General features: G+C 47.4%; 1 protein-coding gene across 1 annotated transcript; it reads left to right on the top strand.

The window, feature by feature from the left end:
• The first annotated feature begins 1,557 nt into the window (after positions 1–1,557).
• On the top strand, positions 1,558–4,622 carry npy8ar (neuropeptide Y receptor Y8a). Its single transcript, XM_040158102.1, has 4 exons — positions 1,558–1,866; positions 2,313–2,554; positions 3,807–3,953; positions 4,169–4,622. The coding sequence occupies exons 1-4, from the start codon at positions 1,558–1,560 to the stop codon at positions 4,620–4,622; spliced, it is 1,152 nt and encodes a 383-aa protein (XP_040014036.1).
• Positions 4,623–17,727: the final 13,105 nt, after the last annotated feature.

The following is a 17,727-nucleotide window of genomic DNA, read 5'->3' as shown; positions in this document are numbered from 1 at the left end:
TTTTACATTGGCGAATTGTTTTGGTTTTACAGCCCGCAAATGCACTTCTTTCCAGCAGCAACGGGCGGATCGTTGTGGATATATTTGTACTTGAATACTTATAACTAAGTAAGTGTTTGCTAACATATACAGAGGAGGGGAGTGTACTTTCCATATGCTAAGACAAACAGTTAATTACCGAAAAAACTATAGCTCCCGTGAAAAATTACCAGCTTAGCAGCGCGGGTGACACCGTTATCGTAACTTCGTTTCATCTGTTTCCATAGAACTTACCAACGCTCCCTATTAAGGTGATTTTTTTTCAACTTCTTTAGTCGTAACCTCTACCGTCTAAAAACGTCTACAGCGTTCAGTCCGTGACTGTCCCGCTGTTACAGACACGCGAACTAACCACAAACACTCGCCTCGCCTCTTCTCTCAAACCGTAACGTTTAGCCCTCAAACGTCAGGGGCTGACGGGAAGCGGTCTTCGCTAAAGGCCCCGAAAAACATGAAGGAACAACGTCCCGCCATCCTAATCCAAACACACAAATCGAGCCACAAGACAAGCTGTTGAGAAAGTCTCTGTCCCGAGGCCGGATTTTTAGCTATCAGCGAGGTTCCAAACGTCGGTGGGATTTTCAGGGAGGTTTTCAGACCACAGGAGTTCTGTCTCACTTCAACTCTCGCAAAGTGTGGTGGTATTTCTGGTGTATCCATTTTAGGTCTTTTCTGCCTTCGGCCTTTGAGCTCTGCTGTCTGCTGTCTGTCCACAAGACAATGTGATTGTTCAGTGGCTTTGAAGTAAGTGGTCTCTCAGGCATGGCTCTAGGTTTTGTATTGAAAATGTAGCTCGCACTCTGTGATGATTTTAGCAGACACACAGTCTGCAAAATGTTGAGTCTGTTCATGGTGAACCGGATTGCATAACGCACCATTAAACCAACCATGGTGTGTGTTAATGTGTGCGTGCGTGCGGATGGTGAGGTTGGTTTCCGCCGGGAAAAAAAGGGACACGAGAAGCTCAGGGCACAAATCCTGTTATTTCTGTCAAACAAGAGTGTGACAGGAATAACTGGAGCTGTTAATACGCCTTCATTTTGGTCCCACTTTCCTGTTCAATCGGTCGATCAATGCCCTACACAGATCCACCTCAGGTTCTTTCGTCTCCTTCCCCTGTGTCTCCGTCGTCATCGAGAGCCTTTCACCTCCTCCATTATTTCTCAGCATTGTCATGTTTTCCGTCTTTTGCAGGGAAGCACTGATGCTGAGCTGATCCACCGGGATGCTGAAAGTGAAGGGAAAAGAGGACGGCATCTATATTTGAATCACTCCTCTCCTCAGCCTCAACCCCTCCACTCCCTGAAGACTCCCCACAACCGAATATTGAATATAGTATTTCACCTGCAGTCTGTTTTCTCTGCCCCTCCGGCCTGTCATCTCTGCTTTGAGCCGGCCGCATACTTTTAGTTAAGAAAGTTCACCGGCAGCCTCTGGGCTCTGGTCCCGTTGAATCCCGATCCCTCACACACCGCCCCCCTTCACATCAAGCCTTCCCTTCCCTCTCCTCTCCTCGCCATGTCCAACGACAGCGGCCCTCTTGGTAACTGGGAGGCCTCCGATTGGGCAGACACCTCTCAGTGCCCGCCCTCGGTAGGCGGGGCGACGTTCTTGATTGTGGCGTACAGCGCTGTCATAGCAATCGGGTTGCTAGGTAACGCCGGCCTGGTGTTCATCATCGCCCGGCAACAGGAGTTGCGCAACGTCACCAACATCCTGATCGCCAACCTGTCATGCTCTGACATCCTGATGTGTGTGGTGTGTCTGCCTGTAACCGTCATATACACACTGATGGATCGCTGGGTGCTGGGAGAGGCTCTGTGTAAGGTCAGTGAGCCACACACACACACACACACACACACACACACACACACACACACACACACACACACACACACACACACACAGTCCAAAGCTAAAAACAATTTTCTTTCCTACTCCCAGTTACGTTTCCTTCACATTTCAGTGCCACTCTCCGATTAGGCGCCATGTTTATACCGTAGCTGTAATTAATGGCTTCATTAGTGCTTCACAAATCATTTACTAACGATGCATTGATCAGTTACAAGACATTAAGGAGAGCAACTTGTGGGTTGCCAGGTTGTGGAAAATCCTCCTCCAGCACAACACTTTGTCTTTTTACCTCTAATTCAGTAGAGACGTCTCCTAATGGACTGTTTGTCCACTTCTAGAAAAGGGCTGCAGGACATCTGGACCAAAATCCGTGTGTCCATCCATTTGTTCTGTTTTTTTGTTTTTTTTTACCTGTCCAGGTGACTCCCTTTGTTCAGTGCATGTCGGTGACGGTTTCTATCTTCTCCTTGGTCCTGATTGCTCTGGAGCGTCACCAGCTGATCCTCCATCCCACCGGCTGGTCCCCCGCCGCCGGTCACTCCTACCTGGCCGTGGGGCTGACGTGGCTGGTCGCCTGCTTCATCTCTCTGCCCTTCCTCTCCTTCAACATCCTCACCAACGACCCCTTCCAGAACATCAGCCTGCCTGCCAACCCCTTCAGGTGAGACTGCTCTGACCAGATATGTGTTGGATATTTTTTTTTTTTTTTTACCTGCAAGGTAATTTCCCTTTTCAGAGAAACACACCGACATGAGCGTGTGTGTATGTTAATTACATGTTCAGTGCATTATCCAGCCGATTCGAAACCTGATCCCTCTGGTGCCTCCGCACTCGGCTGAGGAACTGTTAATTCCTTGTTTCCTCGTGGCCAGTCCTCCATCCTTTACAACATTCAAGGATCACTCTGGTATTTTATTTTATAAGTGTCCGGCTCAAGGCTGGACCAAGGAGGGGGGGCCACACATGAGTTACAACTAAAAATGAAATTACAGTATAGACTGATTCATTTAAAAACGTATTTTTGCTGCCGAAGCCTTAAATGATGAATAACGGGAGTGAGAAGGACAGTCGCTCTGCTTCTTACATCAATTCAATTCATCAGTTCACTTCAGAATTGATCCTTGATTTAATATGAGACTGGCAGTTGAGCTATCTGGTCTTTATTAAACTCACTGTATGCCATTAATACAGCATATTACAGTCCTCTGCCAGTATGAGAATAACGAAATGATCGAGTAATGAAAAAGGGTGCGGACCAAGTTATTTTCTTCAGCTGGCCAGAGTTGACTTTAAGTTTTTCAAAGCGCCACAGTGTGTGTTGGCTGGCGGGCGAATCTTCTCGGGCTTCTACACGCTCTTCACTTTCGTCTTGCAAAGTTTATTACTAAGTTTGTTTTTTATTAAGTTATTAAATCTGGTTTATTCAGACAGCGGGACAGAGATGATTAAACAGTGTAGATGATTAAACAGCATAGATTACAAAACAGAAATTAAACCAACAATGGCTTTAGTTGAAAGTGCTGGTGGACGTCATGGATATGGAGGAAACTAAGTTATGATAACGTAAGTGTGAGGTCTGGAGAGCTGGTAAACTTCGATGACAGCTGTAGGTTGGTTTCATAACAAATTCACCGTTGTTTTCTTTTAACTTTGTTTCGTAGCACAGAATAAAGAGAGAGCGAGGTCTGTAGCACATGATCAGTCATATCAGGATATGGGCAGTAAGGTCCCGGGACGTTTCGCTTTTTCAGAAATGCTCAATGAGCGATTGGGGTTAGTTACAGAAGCTAGTGGAACGGAAGAACTATGCCGCCCGAAACGAATGCCACGGTGTGGAGATAAATGATATCTTCCATTTACAGTCTCGTCTCTCTCTTCCCGTACGTTAACCCTCCATGTCTTTCTTGTTCAAGGGACCACTTGATCTGTATGGAGCTGTGGCCGTCAGACAAGCATCGCCTTGCCTACACGACCTCGCTGCTGCTCTTCCAGTATTGCCTGCCATTGCTGCTGGTGCTCCTCTGCTACCTCCGGATCTTCCTGCGGCTGAGACGACGCAGGTCACGCCGCTCGACCTTCTCTCATTCTCATTAAAGCCCAGTTCTTTCACATCGCCAGCTTTAATCCATTGTGTGACAGCATGTTTGTGTAATTACTGTACATCGAGCTACAGTTTTCTAGATGCTCTATTTATCCGTTACATTGGCGTAATTCGGCCTCAGGCTTGGTGTGGTATTTCTCGGTGGATTGTCTGACAGTGGATATCTTGCTGCAGGGACATGCTGGAGCGCAGCAGGAGGACTCGGGGAGCCCAGAGGATTAACGTGATGCTGTTGGCCATCGTCATAGCCTTCGCTCTGTGCTGGCTGCCGCTGAATGTCTTCAACACGCTGTTTGACTGGCACCACCAGGCCCTGCCGGACTGCCAGCACGACGCCGTCTTCTCAGCCTGCCACCTAACAGCGATGGCCTCCACCTGCATTAACCCGGTGGTGTACGGCTTCCTCAACAGCAACTTCCAGAGGGAGCTGAAGTCGACGCTGCAGCGCTGCCAGTGCGGCAACCGGGCGGCAGAGAGCTACGAGAGCTTCCCTCTCTCCACGGTGGGCAGCGAGGGAATGACGAAAGCCACCTCCCTCAACAGGATGGGATCGGTGTGCGCTCCCTCACCCAGACCCGAGATCAGCTCAGCGATACCGGCAAAAACAATACCAGCTAACACCTCATAATGGGCACCACCGAACCCTAGGGGGGGCAAAGGGCTTGTGAGTGGTTAAACGCTGGAACAGTGCGTAACAGACATTTCACAAACGGCTGTCTGAGATCTCTGAGCAAGTCGGATACAACCTTACGCAACCTAAGCGAAGAGGCTGGCTGACGTAGCTTCAAGTCCAGAATAAGAGAGGCAAAATCTTGTAACGAAACGGGGCACGGAGACAAAGCAGAAGAGAGCTTGACCATTTGCTAAGCCACGCCCCCTTGGTTACTGTTGCTGTGGGTTTCAGTGTCTTTAGTCTAGAGTGGTCGATGTTAGTTCCCATGGACGGGGAGTAGTGATGTCACATGACCAACCGGCGCGTATGTCACGACCATACGGCCAGCGCGCATAGTGCTCGCGACCTGTCGCCGCGATTCGCTTTGCGGACTCTCGCTCTTGCGTTTACGGTGCTAGAGTTTTCCTGAACTCCGTAAATCCGATCCCGGTCACGTCACATAGCTGCCTCTGACTGTGATCTGAGATCTGAGATTATTATTGTGTAAACCGGCTACATCTGACACCAGATGCCTCCCTTGCCTCGTTTCTGTCCTCCTTTCTACTATGATCCTACCTGTCTTATCCTAATGGCGTGTCTCTATGTAGATCTTAGAGTTATAGCAATAGTAAGAAAATTTAATTTATTTACGCTGTGTAGTACATTGGAACAATTGTTTTTACAAGGCTATGATAATATATAATAGGTCACCGCTCTAGACAGGGTATGTACATATTTTACTTCATGTAAATAATAATTGCTATTATCATTAGGGACAAAGGATACTGGCGGATGAAACGTTACATTTCCATCGTTACGTTTTCAGTCAGAAAGAAAAGTCAGTCTTTTAGAGCCAGAAAAGGGAAAGAGTTATAACCACAGAGAGATGCGGCACGGGATTCCTATGTCTGATCGGACCGCAGGGCCTCTGGTCAAGAAGATGTAAAGACGGAGCGTGTTCTGCCATGACGTATTCAAACGGTCACCATGTGCTAACAAGATCATGAATGCTACTGGAGTTAACGTTCTGTAGCGTGGTATCATCTTGAATCTGCCGTCACAAGTATTCATATTCAGAGATTTTTTTTTTTTTCCAAACATCAGAGCTGCAGCACGATAAAGTGGAAGGACTTGAAAAGAATTCGTACAAAAAGTTTTCTCCATTGTAGTGAACCATCAACAACATTATCAACATTATAGCTGAACATCATGTCCGTGAGCATCTACGTAAAACTGCGATCGAACGTCACGTTGCCGTCATCGTAGAAACTTCTGTAGTTGCTGACGGTCGCATATTTACATTTACAGTTTTTCAATAATTTCTTGGATCCGTTTGTCAACCTGTTGGCGAGACTGACAGATAAGAACGCAGGACGTCAAAGTCGCCACCTCTGCCACGACGCGCGATGCGGACCGCCCGCGCAGTCACGGTGCAGGCGCCGGTTGGTCGCGTGACGTGACGTCACTACTCCCAAGCCTTGGGCACTAACCGCTACGATTTGAAAATGCGATATTGCCAAAAAAAATGTATCACTGAAATTCACATAGGATCCACGATGTCAGAGAGAGGTAGGCAAAAACAGCTTCTCATTTTTAGCCAGCGGTCGTCGATTTTGTCAGTTCAAAATGGCAGATTGTTGGAGATTATACCATGTATGCTAACTAGCCACATACTTATGTAGTTAGCTAATGATGTGCTAACTCTTAGCCTTGGATGTAACGCTAGGTTACTGCAGTACAGACAGCGAGCTATAGCTAGCTAGGCAAGCTAACGCTCGCAACTTACACAAAAGCAGATAAACACACAGATGAATTCATTCTCTACATTTTTGCTCGTGTATTTTTGGTTTTGGAAAGGCAATAAAAAATACAAAACCGTCCAAACTCTCCACATACAGAGCATCTCTTCGACAAGAGCCGTGCGTAGTTACAGACCAGTTATTAAGCTATTTTTGGACAATCGCTGTCCCATGAGACGGGGTTAGCAAGATCTGTTGTCAGCGCTGACTCACGACAAAATATGGAAAACGTGGATGAGACAAAGATGAAGAAGAAAACTCAGTCAGAGTACGATAAACGGACAATTTCTGAACCTGAAGGAATCATCTCTACGGTGGAAATGGAAACAGCTTATTGTCATACATGTGTTTTATATGTACTTTTCAGAGTGTAAATGACATCTTTATACTGAACACTGTTGATAAGCATGCCCTTAGTGAGCATTTTAAAAGTGTGGCGGAGATGATCGCTGCCTGACGACTTAAATACAGCGGAGGTAAATGAGGCTGCCAAACGTTAATGTATATGTACAACTCATAAGCTGCGAAGCTGGTCATTATAAACCACTGAACGAGCGCGTCTAGAGAAAGAGATTTTAGAAACTTGAACGGATTCTCTCCTGTTTTCAGTGGCTGAGTCGTAGACAGGACAAAGTGTAGTTCTTATCGATGCCACTCAGCCTTACTTTTTTTCTGAATGAGATGAAACTTTGTGGGAATGTTCAAAACGCTGAGGACTCGGCGCGTTTTGTAGCAGCTGCCGGGCCCGACACCAGGCAATGGACTGAAGAGTCAGAGGCAACCGACCAAGAGGCATTTTCAACATGCGATCCCTGCTTTATTTTTGTTAAAGCGCTCGGTGGCGCCCCCCAGTCTCCCCAGATCTCCTCCCAGCTCGCTGTTTTGAAATCGTGGTTCCAAAAGCAAGATGTTAAAAAAGACATTGTATCCTAAAGTTCACTTTCCCTTTGCAATTTTCTGATATATTTTTTGGTTTTCTGTTTACATCACAAATGCCAATTTAAGCTGATCCGTTGTACCTTTCACTCTGATCATTTGTATTTTTGCTTCTCCATTCTACAGTTTTTACTTTGTTTTATTTCAATGAACATTTCACAATATCCAAATGTCGTTTGAACACCCGGATTCCGTTTTCAGTTTCCCCGGTGGTACCTGACTACTCTTAGTAGTGGTGTAGAATAATTATTGATCTCCATTTGCTGCTTGATTTTCCATCTTACCTTTCAATTTCTTTTTTGGTTAAAATGGTCCTCCATAAGCTGGGAGGAACGTGCGGGACGCTATCAGGGAGTGTGTCTGTAACTAACTGTTTCAGTCGGTGAGTTCTTTGCGCATCCTCTCCTTTGCTGAATTCTCTGTCTAGTTTGTCAGTTCACTGTGGCCGTGTCATTAAAACAACTGTGGAAAATGTACTTTCTGTGTTGTGTGGTCTTGTGGCGCGCAGCGTTTGTACTAAAAAATCTCCAAATTGGAAAAGAACAATTTACTCTCAGACAACAAGATATAGGATCCTTTAGGTAAACATACTTCACACCTTGCTTTAGTGAGTGTTTAGTGAGTATTTCACAGCGCGTGTCCTCGCAGTCCCGGCTGTCATTACCAGCCATCAGCCGGGACCAACGACCTACCTCTGCGCCGGTGCTGCTTCCCGGTATTGTGGGCGTGCTACAGCAGACATAGGCCCTGGTCCTTGGTTTTTCTAAAGTAAGACTGGCTGCCTGTAGCATATGGACAGGCGCGTTGCTCCAGCGGAGGGCTGCTGCGGCTGCCCCCGGGAGACTTTCCCAAGGGCAGCCGCAGCAGATGGAGGCCAGGCTTGACATAAGGCGGTGTCTGGTAGGGCTTTGCAGGGTAATGATGGGGTGAAAGAGCTCCTTTCCAGGTAATAGATTTATAAATGAGCCATTCACAATAGACACAGTGGAAAAATATATTTCACATAATAACCTTTAAACCTTCAATGTTTACTTTCTGGGTTTCTGACACGCTTTTAAGGGCACCTCACAGTTTTCCTCAGGAAAATTGAATTTGTTCAGCGATCATGGATATGGCTCAGCTGTCATCCTGTGTGGCCTAAAGGCCTGAAAAAGTAAGCAGCAATATTATTACTACTTAAGATGAATTCCTCAGAGTATATGTGCGAAAACTCACAGGCAACATATGAAAACGGCACTGAAGATAACGTTTTTGGACAAAAAGCTCCTGCAGTCAGCAAATAAAGGTTGGGTTGAACCACGTTTTTTAGTTTGCTAGATTAGTAAATGCATCTGTTTGCCAGAAAAGCAGTGAGTCACGGGGGATGTGGTGCTATAATCACAGTCCTGCTAGAGATTTTTTTAATGGCTTAAGCTTGGGGCAAACCTGAAGACCAGCTGACAATTAAGGAGAAAAAAGTCCTGGAATTTATCGGTGTTTATTTTCAGCGTCGAACTGATGCTAACTGGGCAAAGCATCAGAGGGTTGATGCTGCACCGACATTTCTGTCTGGAGCGTGGCCATGTCTGTAGGGTCGTCTGGATAAAGCGGGCCTCGGTGGAACAGCAGCTGCAGAGTGTTTTTTAGGTCTACTGTGGCATTTCCAAACATTAGATGCACACGTCTAGGGAGAGCTATAGATGCCCATCCCTGCCAGGAAAAAGAGATTAAAAGTTATGCATAACAGAATTAAATGTTGAGTCAAAACTATGACATACTAAGTTAAACTTATGAGATAGTTACTCTAAATTTGAACTTCCTGTCTATTAATTTCCACTTACTACGAGTAATTTTGTTTTTATCCTAACTTATCGTCTCTCTTTTTTTTTTCTTTTCCCAGATTTGCTTAATCCGGGGGATGTAAATCCTCAATCTATCTCCGTTTAGCAGAGGTGTGTCGCAGCAAAACAACAGATGTTTGGCTTGTCTGTTCCGTTAGCGGCTCTACCGTCCCCGGATGAAACTGTGAGGAAAACAGGACACGGTGGAGCCGGGGACGGAAATCCGTCCCCCTGCCTGCTGAGCAGCTCGTTGAGGGCCCACACGGGGCCAGATTTAAAATTTGCGGGTGACAGACTGGTTCAGTTGGAGTCCCTGCTCACTGCGGGGGGGAAATGACAGGGCAGTGTTGACGCCGCTCCTCGCCGTCAGCTAAGTGCGGATGTCAGCAGCGGACACATTTGTTTCCAAACAGCTGACCTCTCTCTGCTCCGGCGGCTGACACCACGCCGAGAGGAGTCGGAGCTGGAGAGGTCGGAGGAGTAAAGACTCCGCAGGAGCGTACCTTCTCCAGCCAGGACAGATGTTTGACAACAGCAGCTGAATTTTCTTTACGGAGCTAATGACAAGAGTTTGTGAGCCCAGTGGCAGTAATCATAAAGGGGAGTGAAGCCAATGATGGGCACAATAAAATCAACTGAAAAAAAAACGGGTTTCAGTTTTAGGCCCGGACCTCTGATATTGTTAAAGCAGCTACAATAGATATTCTTTGTAATAACAATGGATGAAATGTGAAAGGCGTGTCTGGTGGTGACGAATCTGCAGCTTCCCCTCGGCTTCACGGAGCTTTACAGTCGGTCTCAGCTCATTGTTAATCTGTCCAGACCAGAACTTTACTGCTCCGGTTCAGTCTCACCGCTCTCACAGCCTCGTTTTCAGCCGCGGCAGGCAGATGTTTTCAGAGAAACAGCTGTAAAAAGCCACTGTCTACTGCCCGCTCAGCAGCAAACAGCAGACAGACACAGTCAGAGACCAGCTGGCGAACGTAGCGGAGCATTTAGCAGCTAAAGACCCAGATGTTTCCATCAGGAGCTGGTGGAGACCAAAACCAGAGCTAAGAGAGAGGGAGTACTGGACTTAGATTCATCAGGTGACACAGACACCAGATCCAGATGAAGGATCTGCTCTGCTCTGCTTTGTAACTGCTGGATGATAAGCAACTGTTTGATAACAAGTTCAACATACCAACTTAAAAGGTCATGTTGTGTCCGTGTTGTGTTTGTTTCTGCTAAAAACAAGTGGACAAAAGCATCGGTTAGCGCAGGTTTTTCCATCCCAGTGCAACACTCACATGCCATATGTGCGCTGAAAGAGTCACGGGCCACTGTCATCGTTCCTCCTGTTGCCGTGGAGGAGGGACACGTCGGCAGTCACATGTGCGTTTGTTGCCAGGACAAAGCACCAGCAATACGCTTACACACAACTGCTGCCGTGAACCCTTCTGATGCCTTTTAGGATCATTCTGGTTTATTACAGCTGGAGTCTTTTTATCATAGTTTACTTCATCATTTCTTTTGCAGTAACAGAACCCCAGTAAAAGGTGCAGGTTAAAGACCCAAGTCAAAAATGCCCTTGTCTTGCTTGGCAACAGCTGAGCCAAACTTGGCAACAACCTCTGCCCTGGAGCAGGAACAATTCCCCCACGTCATAATCACTACAGGTGAAAATATTTTAGGACATCTGTAACCCATATCAAAAACATATGCTATTAAACGGCACTTACTTACTTTTTTGAATTAAATTGGTTGGTTAGTTGGTTACAGGAGGTTTTAGGGTATTGTTGGTGCAGGTGGTGAAAATAGGACTTTACATCATATCTATAAATTGGTCTTTGAAGCAAATTGTTTTTGGAAATCTCTCTCTGGGTCTGGTCTGACTGGGCTCAGGTCTCTCTTTTTTAAAAATCAATTTATGCACGTTTGATGTGGGTGGACCTTTCGAAGGATCGGTTTCTGATTGAGGTCAACAGTTTGCACTCACGCGGGCAAAATCAGCAGTATGGTCCTTCAACCTGACAGACGGCTTAACGTGCAATTACTCCGACAACTTAGAGTCAGAGTGGTGGTTGAGTCTGGCGAAGAGTGAATAGAAGCCTCAGCAAACGGCTCCCGGCACAGTTAAAGAGCACAGTGACCACCCAGTTAAGTGGTGGCTCATTAGATGAATTTCACTGCTGCTGTATTTAAATCCGGGTGTGTGTGTGTGTTTGCGTAGCAGAGTTTGAATTGTGTACGTGCAAACAATTCACAGGGTGACTACTCAAAACAAACAAGCGTAATGGAGCTCGTGTTTGTTACACACTTGGCACTGATGGATGTTTGATGTGAATCCAAATACTGTGGGTTTCGCCGTGTTGTTTCACCGCATCGCCATGGATGTTGATCCCCACGTTTTTCGCAGACCGATTAGTCGCGTATCTGGTTCCAGATCGAGGGGAAATCTGACGTGCTGGCAGCGAAGAACCGCCGAAGGCAAACAAGTTTCGCGCCAGCTCCTCCACCGCTTCTTGCTCGCTGCCGTGGGCGTGGCGGCAGGTAAACACTGGACCTGCCGTCCGACCGCCGTGGCTCTTTTCCTCTGTCGACTTATCGGCACGACGCTACTGGCGTTCCGGGCAAATGTCCCCCCACTTTCCATCAAGTTTAAAAAATTTTAAATGAGGGTCCAATCCGCCTGGAAACTTCGTTTTCACGTCCTTCGTTGCCTGGAATCCCACAGTGCCTTGCGAATCGCATCGCATGCCTATTCACTGTAAATGAAGCAGGGCAAACCTCGTGTCCCAGTGGGCCTTTACAGTCAGACGACCCGTATTATAAGACCTGAAGGTAAATCCCGCCTTTCAGTCACAGAGTCCGACTCCCTCCAGTCAGATGGGTCATTTTGTCCGACAGCATTTCTCACTGTTTTCTCAGCTGTAGTTCTTGTCTGTTTCTGCAGTGACCATCAGAAAATCTCCCAAGTTGAACCGGGCAACCACTTTAGTGCTGACTGACTGCAAAAGACTCATTATAGACGACCCACAATGCAACACTCTCTGTCCTGGCCGTGCGTCATCACATTTATTCCATCCACAAACATGTTCACAATCCAAACTGTAAATACTAAAGGAAAATGAATTAAATTTCCAAGCTTCCCTCCAAATGTGGCACAAATTTGACCCAAATTTCAAGAAAACCAGTAAAAGAAATTGCAGATTAATACTTCTCTCCATTTACCACTGTTATCTGGTTGATTCTGCAGTCGCCACCGTTAAACCACCGCAGAAGAAGAGGACGTGGCGAGACGAGGTTCGTTAAGAGAGCTGCAGTCGAAGCTCGGTCGATGGGGAACCGCGTGGAGAACGTGATGGAAACCTGACGTTTCTGTTGGTTCCATGTGTTGATGCGAGGAACGTTCCAGCCTCCTCACGGCTCCTCACAGACCCAACGGTTTCCTCACCTCACGCTTCATCTACGTCAGCGTTTCGTCGCCACGTCTGCTTTATCTTTTATCCACACAACGGCTTTTAGACCTCGGACGAGAGGAAAAACCTTTTGCGACATTTGCGAGATCCCTTGCGAACTCCCAGCGTTTCCACTCAGGTTTTTCTGATGAAATTTGAAAACGGGCATCAAAACAGGTGGATGGAAACCCTGATAAACTTGTACCCATCCGGACTTATCACAGTGTAAAACTGGGCTTCACGTCAAGACTGTTCCTGCTGTCACGACTACATTTGCTCACTGAACCAGATATACAGTTTTGTGGCGTGTGTGTGTGTGTGTGTGTGTGGCAATCAAACTGGTACGTCGGGTGTTTAAAGGACGGCTTTCACGAAACTTATTCCACCACTCTTCATGCCAGCCTGGTAGATGCTCCTTCACTCAATGTGTGTGTGACTTTCACAAATAGCAGCCGTGTGTGTGTGCGTGTGTGTCTGTGTGTGTTTGTGTGCTATCACAGGTAACCAAGGAAACGGGGGACGGGGGGAGATGGCGGTGCTTTCTGTTTTACCATTCAGTCACAAGGGGAGATGGAGAAAGAAGAAAAATCTCTCCTGTCTCTGCTCCCTCTCCTCTCAGGCAGCTTCACTTTTTATCTCCAGTCGACATCTTTGTCTGATTCTTCTTCTCTGAAACAACTGACCACTTAAATCTCCTCTGTTCATCTCTCTGTTTATTCGTTTTAAAAATCAAACTAATGCTAATGTATGCAAAGTGAGTCACCCATGCGAAAGCCAAGCGAAATCCCTCTGCAGTTGGAGCTTGCTGCGTTTTCCTGGCAAGCTGATCCCCCCCCTCCCTTGTGCAGTTGTGTTCAGTCTCAAATTGTCTGCTGCTGCTGCTGCTGCATTGTGCGAGCTGCCTCTGCCCCCCCTCCGGCAGCCCTGTTGTCAGGGACTTGAACAGCTGGTGGGGAAAATCTTATCTTATCTCTGTGTACTTGTCAAGTTAAATCACAGGGATTCCTGCGGCATCTTCAACACACACACACACACACACGCGCTGCAGCATAAATAAGACAAATCATCACTCGAAGTGACTGTGCTCATCAGACAGAAACAGGCACATTCTCTAGGATTTCCTGCAAAGATGGTTGCTGGCCAGTCCGCCGCACTACTTCCTCAGAAAAGGATCTGCCGGCACGGTAAGCCTCCGTAATTGAGGTTTACAGGGATGGTGGGGGGGGGCGATGAGCCGGGCCACTGCCGGACAGGACAGTCCCCCCCGTGGGAAATCAGCCCGAGCCCCTGATCCGAACGTGGTTTGTGGCGTTTTGTCCTTCCAGTCGTCTGCGCGTGCAGAGAATAGACGCCTGGCAGCTGGATCTGTCTGATGCCGTGCTGCGTGTTGTCCCTCTTCCGGCCGCTCGGCCTCGGAGGTCGTCTCTTGTCTTGTCACCATTGTATCACCAGCGCAGACTAAAGAGGCTTCACGTGCACTGCATTCAGAGAGTCTGCAGACCCCCTTCACTTTCGTCACATTTTGTTTTACGCTGCAGCTTTATGCTGCTCCCTCGTCAGTCCACCCTCCACACCCCGTCATGACAAAGCAGAAACAGAATTCTAAGAATTTCTGCAAATGTATTCAAAAGAAAAAAACTGAGCCATCACATTGACGTAAGTATTCAGACGCCATTATGACTGACCGCGCAGGGATCCACATCTGGGTCAAGCTGCCGGCTGACCTGATCACCCTGCATGTTCATCCGGGCATCCACAGCCGGAGTCGGCCTAAGAAAACTCAGAAAGCAAAGCGAGATGGAGGATTATCCTGCGGACCAGTGGCGTTTTGAGGTGGAACTGTGGACAGATGCAAGACCAGAACGTTTCTGTATTTACAGTTTGACATGATACACCGCCTCACATTTTCCACACGGCTCAAACCCGGTGCTAATCCGACTGTTCTCGCTTCAGTTTGTAGGTGCAGTCAGCTTGGGTCGCTGTGTTTGCCGCCTCGTCTGCAGACTCCTGCTGTTTGTTGATCCTCTCGGAAAGGTGTCTGAGATCCTGAGAGGCTGTTCATGACCAGGTACCAGCCCTGCCCAGCGACGCACCAGAGGCAAAAGACAAAATAACCCAAAACAACATGTTTTCCCGGAGAACCGCTCCACATTTAATCTGTGATTATTTTTACCCGGTGTGGTTTATTACAGGCTCCTGCAGCTGCTGGCACTGAGGAGTTTAATCTCAAATTTTGTCTTCTAAAGTCAGACTTTCAGTTCTGCCCTGTGAAGATAATAATATCAAATTTGTTCCATCTGCTTTTATTACCAAAGACTATGGACATGTGTGGGGCTGTTTTCCCACTCAGGGAACTTCACTTTCTGGGGGGGGGGGGGGCAGGCTGTCCCCACGTAGAGACCTATCCAGCCAAGAGCAGTTAAAACACCAATGAAAAAAACTATTCTATCAGACACTGAGCTTCAACTGTAGAACAGAATAAAGGAACAGAATAAAACCACACTTTTTTCTGCTGCCAGCAGGTGGCGCTTTGCCTCACTTGCCCCGAATGACACGTCGCCCCCATGGAGGACGATCGCAAGTCATTTCATTTTGATGGCTGTGATTATGTGTTTATGCGAAACCGGACGAGGAGCAAAGTCGAATGGAGGAAGAATGTCGGCGGAGGCAGAAAGGCAACGTTCCTCGAGGAACTGGTGGAATGAGTTGAGCTCCTCTAAAGCTCATTAGAACCACAACCTGTCGTTACAGCATTTGGGGTTTTGTACAGACTGAGCTGGACAGAGCCAGGCTAGCTGTTTCCCCCCGTTTCCAGTTTTTATACTAAGATAAGCTAGCTTTCCCCCGTTTCCAGTCTTTATGCTAAGATAAGATAGCTTTCCCCCATTTCCAGTCTCTATGCTAAGCTAAACTAGCTGTTTCCCCCCTTTTCCAGTCTTTATGCTAAGCTAAGCTAGCTTTCCCCCCATTTACAGTCTTTATGCTAAGATAAGCTAGCTGTTTCCCCCCAGTTTCCAGTCTTTATGCTAAGCTAAGCTAGCTGTTTCCCCCCAGTTTCCAGTCTTTATGCTAAGCTAAGATAGCTCTCCCCCCGTTTCCAGTCTTTAGGCTAAACTAAGCTAGCTTCCCCCCTTTTCCAATCTTTATGTTAAGCCAAGCTAGCTGTTTACCCCCGTTTCCAGTCTTTATGCTAGGCTAAACTAGCTGTTTCCCCCCGTTTCCAGTCTTTATGCTAAGATAAGACAGCTTTCCCCCATTTCCAGTCTCTGTGCTAAACTAAGCTAGCTGTTTCCCCCCGTTTCCAGTCTTTATGCTAAGCTAAGCTAGCTTTCCCCCCATTTACAGTCTTTATGCTAAGCTAAGCTAGGTGTTTCCCCCCCGTTTCCAGTCTTTATGCTAAGCTAAGCTAGCTGTTTCACCCCAGTTTCCAGTCTTTATGCTAAACTAAGCTAAGCAGCTGCTGCTGTAGCTTCATATTTATATTTTTTATAGACGTGGGCGTGGGATCAATCTTCTCACGTAACTCTCAGCCAGAAGGTAAAAAAGCGAACTTACCAAAAAATGTCAGACTGTCCCTTTAAAACATGCTCACACAAAGAAAAAAACGAATCCGTCTGAAAAAAGACGACAGAGACAACGGTAGAAGTGTTTATTAGTTGTATATTCACACCTCCACTGTCGTGATGTGACCGTGGGATGTGTTGCGCCGCAGTAAATGTCTGCCCAGGAGTGCGACGTGTGAAATGTTCCAGCATTCGGCAGCGCGACCTGAGGCCACTTCACAAATCAGTGAGCTGAGCGCGATTTCTTCTCTCATGCGTACAGAGCAGAGAGGGTGCTCACGGAGGAAGTTAGGCGCATGCGCTCACACACACACACACACACACCCACCCACACACACACACACACACACACACACACCCACACACACACACACACACACACACACACACACACGCTGAGCTAATTAGATAATGTTAGACTATAATGGGAGACAACAGACCACCAACAGGCTTCATCCTGGTTTGAGGCTGTTATTGGATGTGAATGGGAATCAGTTGGACGGGATGAAAAACTTGTAAGTCCTCCCCAGCAGGGACAAGACCGTCTTTGCTTTTTAAAATTCACTTTTAGCTACAGATTCACCATGTTTTTTTTTACAAATTTCACAACAGAGAAGTTGGGGACCGAGGTCTGTAATCGGTAATTAACTTGCTGACGGTTAATAAATCCTGCTTTATGGACCAGTCACCAGAAGAACTACGTGGGGGTTTGCGGGTTGTGGAAAATCCCCCTGCAGCGTGACGCTTTGCTTTTTAATCTCTTTAATTCATCAGGGAGACGTCTCCTATGGACCGCTTGACCACTTGACCTTTGACCCTCTGGAAAAACTGCCGCAGGACGTCCGGCCGCTCTCCTGCGTTTACTCTTCAATTACACGGCAAGAAAAAGGTTGTCAACCCCATTTTTCCTTAAACTTCACTCTCGTTTCCCAGCGCTGCACCTGCAGGTGCCCAGTATTTACAAAAATACTCAGATGCTGGTACAATTTATTTCTGCTCGTTCCTCATCGTCTCGTTTTCTTCCACCTGTAGCTACATTTAAGCACCAGGAGGAACCGGTCGGTATTTGGCCGGCGGCTGATTTACGCCGTAAGGCCGGGCGTCGCTACCCTGCGCGCTCGCCCTCTCACAGTGCTGCCGGATTTTAGAGGGCACATCTCGAGGGGAGAGATCAGAGCGCACAGCGGATGCGCGTCACTGTGCCAAAAACGTGTCCAGTACCGTGCGAGCAGGCCGCTAAATATCTGTGCTCGTTCAATAGTTCACGGTCAGGGAGCAGAAACAGGCAGAGGAGACTGATTAAATCCCCAGCGTTGTGTCTCCCCACCTGTTGACTCGCTCCTCTCACCTCCTCACCTCATGAAAATGTGGCCAACTTCATATGGTACCAGCAGAGGAGCCGTCTGCGTTTCTTCGTCGAACGGCAGTCGCCGGGAACGCTCGCTGTCCATGTGCCCAGAGAGGTCCCAAGATGGAGGAGAGCCCGGGTGAAGAGAAAGGAGGGGTGGGGGGGCTGGACGCTC

This window comes from Xiphias gladius, chromosome 20 (genome assembly GCF_016859285.1).
Source record: "Xiphias gladius isolate SHS-SW01 ecotype Sanya breed wild chromosome 20, ASM1685928v1, whole genome shotgun sequence".
NCBI classification, from domain to species: Eukaryota; Metazoa; Chordata; class Actinopteri; order Istiophoriformes; family Xiphiidae; genus Xiphias; species Xiphias gladius.
This window is presented reverse-complemented; position numbering and strand designations above follow the sequence as displayed.

Excerpts from the sequence above, each read along its gene's own strand:
- npy8ar (XM_040158102.1), top strand. The coding sequence starts at position 1,558 with ATGTCCAACGACAGCGGCCCTCTTGGTAACTGGGAGGCCTCCGATTGG. Across the intron at positions 2,555-3,806 it reads CTGCCTGCCAACCCCTTCAG|GGACCACTTGATCTGTATGG; the intron begins GTGAGACTGCTC and ends TTCTTGTTCAAG. Across the intron at positions 3,954-4,168 it reads CTGCGGCTGAGACGACGCAG|GGACATGCTGGAGCGCAGCA; the intron begins GTCACGCCGCTC and ends ATCTTGCTGCAG.